Below are 12,453 nucleotides of genomic sequence, written 5' to 3'. Positions count from 1 at the left end.
TACGAAAAGTTGATGGCCTCTGAGTATTCCAACTACACACCAAAGTATCCAGGAGTGTTGCGTTAAAAGACAAATAGTAAGAAGGACAGAATTTGGAGTGACACAGGGTTTCTGTAAAGCAGATGCAGTTGGTTGCCATAAAGACATGAGCAGAGATAGTTTGCATGAGCAAAACCACCCTCCCACACTCCCTGCACCATCTTATTGCTGGACATATTCAGGTTGTGATGATGCTTGGAGTAAATCGTGGGTGTGGGCGGCACAGTCCTGTAATCGGTATCTTCAGGAAAAGTCCTGTACAATAGTGAGGAGTGCAACCACTTAGGCTGGGCTGGAAAATACAGGAATAAATTCACTGATGGTTGCCTTATTAGAGCCAGGGCATGGTGCTACCAGACATCCACTTCTGCAGCAATTCAGGGCTCCACCACTTCATTTGTACGGCACAACTCCGGCTGAACCGTCAAAGCTGGTGATGTTATGATAAACTGCTGGGCTATGTGGGCCAAGACATCCTTAAAGCACAATACGACTTTTTACAGCATACAGTCTATAAAAAATTTATTAGTTCATTTGTTTGCTATAAAATATGTATAAGGAATTGTTGCTCTCATTGGAAATAATGTGCTGTGTCGCTGGAGAGTCCTGCATGTTCTGGCAAGAGCTCCTGCATGTACTGAAGAGAAAGGGCAAAAGCACAAAGATTTTTGTCTAGAAAAAGAACAAGTTGGAAATTGATTTTGTGCTTTTCAGTAATATTTAGTGCCTGAAATTGGCTGGGGGAAAAAGGAACAAAAGGCCTCAATGCTTACATCTACTGCACTGGGGGAAAGGATATGCCCAGGTGAGACAACAGCAGTCTGAAAATTTAGAGCCTGAAATAAAATTGTAATTTTACTCTTTATCAGCAACAGCATAGGCCCTAAGAGGAAAAAAACAACACAGCAAAATTAAACTGTATAACTGTCTCTTCTTTCTCTCCAAAATGAACTGAGCAGATTCAGTCTCCCCAGAAAAGGAACTTGATTTTAGTACTTATTGTGGCTTGGAGCATTTTTTCCATAAATCCAATTTAAAGTTTCAAGGACATATATTCATTTTTACATCCCTCTCACTGTTTGAACACAGGAGCCACAGTTCTTTATCAGGAACTTTAAATTATTATTTTAGGTGTATCAAGGTGCTCCCTACAACCCCAGAGAAGGGCATGGAGTCTCAATTTCTCTCTGAAGCCTCTCCCAGCCATCAAGACTATGGATAACTCAGCCCACAGATAACTGCATATAGTCATTATTCCAGTTTCTGAGTAGTGTGGAGTCTTTAATTTCATTTACTTCCCTTCACATCTCTTCTATAGGACAACCAAGCTTTATGGTTCCCATTTTGCACAGGAAAATGAGACAAGAAGGTGTGATTCATCTCAGCTAATTTTAAACATTTGCTGCTCCTGCAGCTGCACTGGTTAAGCAGCCAGTGGGGAGAACACAGGAAGACAGTGCATTTCCCAAGCCCTCTCTGCCTGACCTGTCCCTTTTTATATGGAGCTGATTTAAGGGAGAACCTGTTTCTTCCATAGAACGAAATCTGTACCCGCAGATACTCGACCGCTGCGTTTATAGACATCCACATCAGAGCAAAAGGGAAAGGACACCCTGTCTGAGCCCTGTCAGGGAGGGTGGAGCCATCCTGAGTTTGCAATGGATTTCGCCATCCCAGTAAAGACATTGTTGGTTTGGTTTGCAATCATCTGAGACTGGTTACTGTGCAGCACCCCAGTTCATGCCCCAGCTGTCTGTGGCTGCTTCCTGGAGGCAGGCATCCCCAACAACTCTACAATATGAATACCTACAGTATGACCATGGGAACAAAGCCACAAACACCACAAAGAACAGGCAGTGATTTATTACAGGCCAAGGGACAGGCAGCATTCCAGCCCATGGTCCCTGGGGCACAGACAACTCCTGTCTCAGATGAGTTGTCTGAATTTTTTCCATTATTTGTCTGCTTCTGGCCCATGCAAGGGCCAGGGATGATTTTTGCACTCCAGGGAGATAACATCATTCCTCAATTTGTCACCAGAGATGCAAATATAAGAAATAAGCTGCATCATGATCCAGTTCTGACCATCTGCTGATGAAACTCTTGAGGTCCAGTGGTTTTCACCAAAATAAAAAATGCCTGTCAGGCATTAAATGTTATACTACTACTTTTCCCCCCCCTTCAGTTTCAACCCCTTCCTTTCACTTTCTTTATTTTTACAGAAAAGCATGGCATTGGAGAAAACTTGACAAAAATGTTCAGAATGAAAGATATTTAAAAACAACAAGCGATTGATATTGTGCATTTCACCCCAAATATGTTTTCCCATCATCATCTTTGCTTTGTTTTTTCTTTTTTTTTTTTCTTTTTTTTTAACTGAAAAATATCCAATTTCTGTGGAAAATTTCTGTCTTCTTTCAATTTTGAAGGAAAAAAGGCCATGGTATATCTTCACTTTATCATCAGCTTTATTAATTGTACTAAATCACTTTGCTCCAGATAAAAAGAACACAAAATGCCACTCTGTCCATATATCATCTGCACTGAGCACATTGAAATGCTTCAGATAGGATGTGTCTGCTGGAAGATCCTTATCATCCGCTTCCCCTGCTTTCTTGAAACTCCCTTCTGTAACTGAATGTGCAGTACATCCCTCTTGCCTATTTCAATGAAATTTTATCACACTGATCCTCCCATTTCAGAAAACATACACATAATGAAAGTGCACCCCTATTGCTCTGACAGCACTACTTCTATCATCCCTAGAGATGGCAATGGTTGTAGTTTTGATTAAATATACAGGAGCTAATTAATTATGATGTATTTTGCATCATTTTGCAATATTGATTGCAACCAAATAAATTACAGCCACCCATAACCACATAGAACAAATTTATTAGCAACACTTGGATCCTGCAGTCAGAAGTTATTGCTGTAATTAAAACCTTTCTGAATCTCTCTGTTTGAAGAGAATGCTACCAAAAGAGAAATTATGTTTTTCAGGTGCCACCAATCTGATACTGTGATGGGAATACTGTGATCCTGAATTCCCACCTGCTGTACACAGGTGAAGTTGTACTTTTGAAAGGCAAATGCCCATTTTGTTTGGCCACAGGTCACACATCATCTTTTGCATAAATGGGTTTAGGTTATTTTAAAGTTATTAACTGTAAACCTGTTTTAATATAATGTTCTATAAAATACAGATAAAAAGACAAATAATTTGAAAAAAAAATTAGGCAGATTTACACAAAATTAAACTTTTTGATAGCAGCAGAGAAAGGTCTGGTGTTAAAAACTGTAAAATGATCTTGAAAAAAGTCAGACTCTGATCTAAAACCCCAAGGGAACTGGGGCCAGTATCCCAGGGTGAGAAAGCACCTACCTCATTCTCTGATCATCCGGGGGAGTCATTTCCAGGTCATGAGTGGGTCCATTCAGACCAATCACATGCAAAGAAATAGTTGGATTTTCCATTCCAACCTAGATTTTAAAAATTAATAAATGACCATATAATATACAACACAGAATGGTTTTGAATTATTATATCCCCATGGATTATAAAAAGCACTCCCATTGAAGGGGATATGGACTGCACTGCTGTGGTCTTTCACAGGGAGACTGCAAATCTGGGGATGTGGTGCAGAGGAGTGGAGAGGTTGGTATGCACAAACAAGGGGCAATTTTACTCAGGACTCTTCTACCCTTAGTAAGAAATTCTACTATATTGCTATTTCCTGCATCTTTTGACAAAAGGTTCTCTAACAGGATGATGGTTGATATAGTAAAATACTGATTCAGTTTGTACTATAGGAAAAGGGTTGAGCCATTGTGATTTCCAAAAAACCTGCATATATCTGGGTATCTCTCCTGTTGAATTATGGTTCAATTTGGACCAGCATGTGAGGTCTTAGGCAATCAGTGCTTAAAGCAAGAAACCCAGAAGGGATGACTGCAGCAGACACCCCTGTACTGCTTTAGAGCAGGAAATTACAGCAATAACAGCAGCAGTGAGTCTGTGCTGGCGGAGAGCTGTGTCAGTGCTGGGCACCTGCTGCAGGTCTCTGCAGTCGAGGGGAGATTGGCTCTTAAGTCTTTTCTGTCTTTCAGGCACAGCAAATCTCTAAAACCAATGACTCCACTGACATAAGGCCATCCTGGATACTCTAAGGAAGCCCAAATACTACATTTTCCTTCTATACAGAAGAAAATATATCTAAATAAAGAATATATGTATGTATGTGTGTATCTATCTATCTATCAATATAAAAACTAAATATAGAAATATATCTAAATATAAACATATCCAAATATTGAAATATAGAAATTCCAAACCCACAGACACCAACAATCCCATCCTGGAGACAAACTCTCAGACACCATCCAACTTCCATCCATTCCAGCGTGGAAGCAAAATTGCTTTTGTGTGCGTAAAAAGCAAGGATTTTTAAATTTTATTTTCATTGTATATAGAATTACTAATTCTCATAGAACCAGAAAACTGCAATTTTACAAATGCAGCTAAAGAGTAATGGAGACCACCCTCACTGGGGAACAGCTGATCTTGCCCTGGATGTGTTTATTTTCATTGCCTGTGAGTGTGCATTATTAGTCTCCTGTCTGAGTCTACTGGAAAGAAACAATTATTTATTTCAACGGAACAGCAGGACTGACTGTTTTATTTCCCCTTACCTTTGGATAATGATATGTTTTAACAGTAGGGTAAATGATGCCTGTATATATCGGGATCTCCATGGTGGGGACTCTGGAAGCATTAATTGTTGCATATGCCAACCTGGTACCATCAGGAGACCACCAATGAGCAATGTGAGTCTTCAAGATCTCCTCTAATTAAAAAAAAAAAAAAGAGAGAGGACAGAAAAAAAAAAGGGCTATTAGAGGTAAATTACTATTTAGCAATAAATGAAACAGAGTAGATACGAAAATCCCAGTCTAATCACAGCACAGGGAGGATGCCACAGGAATATCAATCAAAAATACTCATCAAATTATGCCATATACACAAATGAACACAATTGATAACAATTACTCTGTATTTATAGGTTATTAGGCTTAATTACCTTTGCTGAAGAAACATCAAATTATTCATATTAGTAAGCACATTCATGACAGCACAAAAGGCCCTGCTGCTCCTGCCGTGTTGTCCTGCACATGATTAGAGTTCACAACATCCGACTAGACACGTACCAATCAATTCAAACAGTGCTTATGAAAGAGCTTCAGCAACTATTTAAATATTCCTAAGTTCTGTTGCCAGTTGGGAATAAACAAATATAGCAATTTCCTGTAACTTATGAAAGGCTTCAGAACAAGATACCAGGCCTTAGAGTCTATACCTTGGATACCACCTTGACTTTTATCCCTATTTCGTATTTTAAATCGCTTTTGCAAGGCAATTTGCCATAAGTAGCCAGGGTTAGAGCCTGATCCTTTATACCACTGACTTTTGGGATTTTTGAGATCTCAGTAACATAGTTGCCATTGAAAAGGTACTTAGAAAGATGTCAATGCAAACATGTCAGAGTTCAGGTATGTAAGGAGAAAACAATATTGCCATCATGTGAAATTACTTTTAATACTAGTTCTCATTAAATTCAAATTCAAATAACTTCTAATTTCTAATACTTTCCATATCATCTAATATCCTTCATTGTAAAGATGAACTCATCTTACAGATTTGCAGAAAAGCTATAAAATTGACTCTTGGTCCAAAGTGTCTCCAGTTACTGACATTTGGAAGACATTAACTTGGCTTTTTTAAACCTCCCATTTTGTGAAAGACAATAACGTAATCCATTTTCATTAAGAGGCTTAATATCATGTGAGTCATTCCTATTTAAACCACCAGAAGGGCTTGCATATGCTGTACAGATTGATGGGCAGGAAGATGGGTCCCATTACTTTAATGTGAGAATAAAAATTAAAGAGGCTTCAGAATGTTCACCATGAAGTCCTGCTGCACAGGTCTAAGCAGCTCCAATATCTGCTGCCATCACCGGTCATTGGAAAAATAGATGAGGATTTTTTGAGTTCAGACCCACCAGGTTTTTACACCACCCTCTGATGACCCCCCCAGTCCAACTAGGACGTCCCTCTGGTCTGATGAGCAGAAACTCACCAGAGAAGGTTTAATTAAAAAAAAAAAAAAATTGAATGAGCAATCCTTGGAGAATAGACAATTATATTCATCACAGGGCAAGTAAACACTTTGTTAATCAAGACTTGCATATGGCTTGGAATAAAACTCAAGGTACTATCAGAGAGGGTGCAAGGGAAAATTAATCCTCAGTACTTACGGTTTTCATAAATAACAAATTAATTAATCAATGCTTAATGGCAGCATGTAAATGAGGTTTTGGAAAGATATTTGGGAAGTTCGAAATGTTTCATGGGAAAGCACATCTGGCAAATTTGCTCTGCTGCCCTGTCCTACCTGTTATATGTACATTTAAAAGATGTTGCTTTTGACTTTTATATTGGTTGGCCATTAAAGAGATAATGAAGAGCATAAAGAAAAAGGAGTAAAGATGGATGGCAGATGAATCCTTGACATTTTAACATTAATTAGGAATGACTTTATTCAGCAAACATTTTCTCCAGGATCTCAGACTTAATGAAGCAGTTCTGCTGAAGGTCATACATCCAGAAAGGTTTTAGTGCAGGTTTTGTGGTCCTCTGTTAATGAGATTTAATTGAGTGAACCTTTGCCTTGAAACAAAGCCAGGACCTTGCTGTTGTTAGAGAGATCAGTTAGTTTAGCAAACCAGAGAATATTCTTATGGAATATAGAATAGATTAGTACCAGAAAGTCCTTTCAGCTGAAAGAAAAAATGATTTGCAGACAATTTGTTCTTGGACACAGTTTATTCCTTATGTGTTTGCATTTAGCACATGCTCTGAAAATCAGTTGCATTCAATATTGCCGGGTCTTTCTAAAGTTAGTTCAGGTTCTGCCTCATGTGTATGAAAAACCAGGCTCTCCTTAAACACCAAAGCCCCCCTACCTATATAGACCATGACCTCCTGACTAAAAGCATAAAGTGGTAACTCATCAAAAAACTTTTGCTCTCTTCCCCAGAGCATGCAGAGACATGATGTCAGGATGCTGTGAGTGAGCTGCTGAGGCTCCTCACAGTCAGATCCTGGTGGCTCTGTGCTCCTTCTTTCTCTACAGTTTTTCCTGCCAGCCCCAACAGGGCATACAAACCTGAAAAATAGTGAGAATAAAGTGTGCGGTTCCCTTAGCTGAAAAAGGCTGTTCAGACCTGCTGGCTGGGTTCAAGCACAGGGTCTGAGGCAAGTCAGTGCTTATTCCATGTCAGCACATTCAGTAATGAGCCACTCTGAAAACAGCTGGATGACCCTGCTCACGAGTAGTGACTGCAGTGGGGACATGTGTTAGCCAGTGATGGGTTTGTGCTCAGGGAGTATTACAGGATGTGTATTTTAATCCTTCTAGCTGAATAAGGCCCAACTGAATGATCATTTCAATGCTGTGTGAAACAAAGACTTTTCTAAATTAACAGATCCTCAGGAGGAGCATTTGAAGTCCCAGGTCAGAGTATATTCAGTGACAACAGGGTGTATATCCATTTTAGAGACTTCAGTGTCACTGGAGGAGAGAAGAAACTGGAGGCAGTAACAGAGGTGTGAGGAGAGGAATGTTCCCTGAGCTGAATTCAAGGCTGATGCTTTAGTGCATTACATGGGTGGCTGTCTTTGGAATCAAGACCTGAGCAGCATCCAGAGCGAACCAGGCTGCCCAAAGTGGGAATGCCATCTCTTCTGAAGGATGTGTTTCCTGATGGATGCTTTCCTGCTCACCATCAGAGAGAAGAATGAGAAGTCCCCTGCTTCGGTTCTCAGCTGCCAAGTAACAAATTGTGGTGAATCTGAGCTTGGATGCAGCATTTAGCTATGATACAATGTGGGTAATCCCTGGAAAGACTGAACAGTGGATCAGAAGTTGGGTGGACATTTCTAGTAGGTGTGTCACCAAAAATTAGCCCAGCATGTGTATAAAGATAAGCATCCACCTGCTTGTTTCAAACTGCAATTTAATTCCAGCAGTACTTGCAAGAGCAGTGAAATGGGAGACTTGTATCTTACCTGAGGTAACAAACTTCTCAAGGAATCATAGGAAATGGGCCTCAAAGAGACTCCAAAAGCCCTCTGGCTCATTCCTCCATGGACAATATCCACCCCAGTCCTGTAAAATCTTCACTAGTGGATTTGGCTATTCTTTTTAATACTTGTATAGCACCTTTAGCCATAGAACTCAAACATTTTAATTATCATGTCCACCTCTATCTAAGCACTGACTAGTCCCAGTGAAGTGCATTCAGACTTCTGGCTTCCCTGATAGACTCAATGCAGGGAAAAGCACCAGGCCTTTATCTTGTGCAATCTCAGTGGCAACCAGAAGGTTCTGGAAAAAAACTGTTGTATGCACCACATTTGGAAATCCACAGAGATGGTTTTAATGTCCTGAACCATAACCTGCTATTGGGGCATTTCTAAAGACATTTCCCTGACAAATCCACTTCCCAACCTTGCAAAGAGCTCTAGACTGTTAGAGCTCCTCTTTGCTAATAAGCACATGTAAATGCCATGGCTATGGGCATTTCTTCATGCTTTTCTAAAAATCCAACTAATTCTGCAGCCTTTGTCCATCCTGAGTGATATTCGTGAATTTTAACTTTCTGCTGAAAATGGCAAAGTTCTGGCCTGCTCTTTGGGAAAAGATGGAGCCTTCTCCAGTGACTGACTGAGAAATCCATTGGTAGCTTAGAGATTTCTTCCAATTTTTGAAGTTGACAAAAAAAGGAAAAAGATGGTATCAGGAAAAAAAAACTGAGAAAAAGAAATAATTTGCAAGTGAAGAAAAATATTTTTCCTGGGCCTTCTTATTAGAAGACACAAATAACTTGCAATTTTCTAGTTGAGTTAACAGAGACAGAGACTTGAACAAGACGGCAAAGACGCTTGGACAGACAAGTCCTCTGACAGTCTGACAGGTACCACTGCAACTCTTTTGGATCACTTAAAAAAAGAATAGAAAAATAATTAGAAGGCATTAGCAGCTTAAGATTCCAAAGCTCTCAGGACCAGTATTATTTATTGCTGTGGTAAAGCACAGCTGTTCTGGGGACTGTAGCCAATGGTTCTGTTTGTGTGATGTACTGTAGCTGATGCTCAGATCATGAAGTGTTTGGTGTACTGAAGATACTTTGCTGTTTTATTAAAACTGTTAATAAAAAGGAATTTTAAGCAAAATGAAATTAAAGCCTGACATAAAGGGAATGGCTTACTTTGGGAAAGAAAGCTCAAAAGAAATTGTCAGTAGGACACATCAAAAGAACATGAGAGGAAGAGAGATCAGAGAACACAGCAAGAGGGTCTAGGAAAGGAGAAAACAAAGACTACTGAGATAGTGAAACCCCAAGGGTTCTCATAGAAACATCAAATAAATACAAATGCTTATTTGACAGCTGCCATCTGTTTTAAAATCAATTACTACATCATCTCAAAGCACCAACCACATGTCCAAATCGATTACTATTGTACAGTGTGAAAGCAAGTATTTTTAGCCAGTTAAGGAAAGCTCATTGTTCCCATTGGCTTTTACAGACCTGTGTTTCAGGAATGGCTGTGGAAAACAACCTTTTATTCTATACAACCAAATTTTTCTCTCAGTTGCTGTAGTGTAGGCCTTCACTGACTTCCATTAAATCATTGTAATAGGTATAAAATGAGTGTAAAAAGTAGTTATGTGTATGCAAATAGTATAAAACTGTTTTAGATTACCATATCCAATCTCCATTTTCCTGTGTTGACATTATTTTGTGCTGATGTCAGCAACAGCCCTGCAGAACTATTGATTTCAGAGCAATTAATCCTCTTTCACAGTTGTTTAACTGAATCAGGTGGAAAAAAAATGCAATTTTGCAGGTCCACTGAACAATTCAACAACCTTTTGTAGAAAAATATAAAAATTTATGTGGCTGAGGGCAAACTATGGGTTCAGCCCAATTAAACAGTTCCTGACCCTGAGATTAGCTCAGCTGGCCAGAGCATGGTGCTTATAACACCAAGGGTGTGGGTTTGATCCCTGTACAGGCCATTTAGGCCATGAAGAGTTTAACTCGATGATCCTTGTGGGTCCCTTCCAGCTCAGAATATTCTGTGAATCTGGATGCAAACAACAATCCTTCTCAAGCTGTTATTTTCCAAGAGATCCCTAAGAAAAATGAGCTGCAGTGCTCCCAGAGATCCTTAAGGAAAACAAGCTGCAATGCTCATCCCTGTGGCCCTTTATTCCTGCTTGGAACACAGTCTCCTCTGCCACTGACAGGCAACAAGCTTAGGAAGAATAGACTATTACTTGCTTTTGTGGCATTCTTGAGGACCTGCTTTAGAGAGCACTTTATAAACACCAGATCCTTGATCCCAAATCTCATCGTGGAGGGCGAGCAGCTCTCGTGTGTTCAGCAGCCATGAGAAGGTGGCAGCCCCTCATCCATGGGAAAGGAGCCCAGCCAGGAGTTCTGCATCTCCTCAAGCACAGGGAAGGTGTGGGATGCAAGTATCATTAGTTCCTCTTAGTCATCTGGTTTAATTGCTGGAACACACACTGTTTTCTGCTCAGGCTGTCTGGCAGCCCCTTGCTCCTGCAGAACATCGTGTTGAGACAGCAGGCAAGGGTTTGGCCAGTGCTTTTGCCTCCCCGTTGCCAGATGCTGAGGGCTGGGAGAGAAGCTCATTTCAGCCAGGGGGTTCATGCTGGGCACTGGGGACAACCACTCTTCCTGTGTTCTGTGTGGTCAGCAAGGTCATGTCTTATCTCCACATCTCTAACGTGGGCCCCAGAGCTGCTGCGTGGCCTGAGCCAAGCCCAGGCTTGGCAAACAGGCAAACCCCACCAAACGTGGACACAAATGGGCTGTGGTCCACCTTCACTTCTGTGAGATGGAGGTGGCTCTGGGGGACAGCACCACAAGCTGCAGTGCTCCAGCAGCAGACAAGTCACTGTGGGATGCTTGCTAATACCTGGCCAGGATCCCTGAGGGAACACATGGGAATGAAGAGCAAACAGCGTCCAGAAAAGCCAGAGTGTACACATCAGAGGCAACTCTGCCAGCTAGCCTGGCCAAATCCTGACCACTCCAGCCTGGACTCCTCATCACTGTCCCAATTACCAGAAATATCCACCAGTGCTGCTCTAGGACAGCCTTTAGGATACCAATCCCCGAGAAGCAGGATGAGATCATGTTAACATGGGATCAAGCTCCTGACAGACAGAAGAGATTTTCTGAGGCTACTAATTTCACCCCATTTAGAAATTGTCAATTTAATGTTTGTGGTTTGTTTGTTTTGCTTTTTTTTTCCCTGATTCATTGATTCTTCTAATTTGTTGTGTTTCCAACACTAAAGGATCCTGTATTTGCCATATGAGTCAGGGCAATAGGGGTGTTGTTTATAAGGTTATTGGCATGCAGCTGCCAGACCTTCTTTACTGTTTGAGTGCTTGGTGACTTCAAAAGCTGGTTTTATTGAACAGCAGCCTGATCCTATCCTCAGGTACACCTCTTCAGACCCTACAGAACACACACAGGAGGCCAAGCTCAGACTGTAATAATGAAGAAATCATGAATATTTAAAATCTCCCTCAATCCTACAAATAGATTTGTTAGAAAAAAAACCCAATCAACCATTGAACAAAACAGATACACACAAGTGTGAGATGTCATCTGAGATGTATTCTTACAAATAAGGGAAGTCTTCAACGATTTGAAAATGCTCAGTGTCTCCTCCAGGCCACCTTCACATTGTGACACACTGAGTGCACTCAGCTCTGAAAATCTCACTTGAGGTGCAAAAAGCCACGGAGAGGAGCTGTCCCTCAGGTTTCACATGGACCCTGGGTATCCAGCAGGAGCAATGAGCAACTCCCCACGAGGTTTGGCACCTCTCCAGAGCAATCACAGCAGACAGGCAGGGTTACCATGTGTCATACACGAAGCAATACTATCCTGTTGGCACATCAGTCTTTTGGGGCCTGATTTGCAATAAAAGCTGTTCTCTTTCCAAAAAAACACACCAGAAAAATGTTGAGTTGCCTGCACATCGTCTCTCTCCTCTTTTTAGAAGGCTCTTTCTCTGTCCTTCTGGGCTTTTGTCACCTGTACCCCATCCTTAGGAATCCTTAGTTTTCAAAAGCATTAATGATTAATGCTCACAACAGCTCCTAACAATTAGTAGGTGTCCTTTGGTTGTGTGAGTCAGTCTCAGTGTCAGTAACCATCTTTGGACCACGATGACAAGTCTGACATGCAGACACCGGCAGGTCTGTGATCTGTCAGGATGTCCATGTGTAATAATGAAAATGGGGGC

General features: G+C 40.9%; 1 protein-coding gene across 5 annotated transcripts in view; it reads right to left on the bottom strand.

The window, feature by feature from the left end:
- DPP6 (dipeptidyl peptidase like 6) overlaps positions 1–12,453 on the bottom strand; it is a 540,400-nt gene that overhangs the window by 48,288 nt on the left and 479,659 nt on the right. For all 5 annotated transcript variants that reach the window (XM_039549156.1, XM_039549157.1, XM_039549155.1 and 2 more), the window contains exons 9-10: positions 4,732–4,886; positions 3,425–3,522 (exon numbers count right to left, since the gene is read on the bottom strand). In XM_039549156.1, the coding sequence (XP_039405090.1) occupies positions 3,425–3,522; positions 4,732–4,886 (253 nt within the window). The remainder of the gene's footprint in view (positions 1–3,424; positions 3,523–4,731; positions 4,887–12,453) is intronic.

The sequence above is a fragment of the Corvus cornix genome, chromosome 2 (assembly GCF_000738735.6).
Source record: "Corvus cornix cornix isolate S_Up_H32 chromosome 2, ASM73873v5, whole genome shotgun sequence".
Taxonomy (NCBI): Eukaryota; Metazoa; Chordata; class Aves; order Passeriformes; family Corvidae; genus Corvus; species Corvus cornix.
This window is presented reverse-complemented; position numbering and strand designations above follow the sequence as displayed.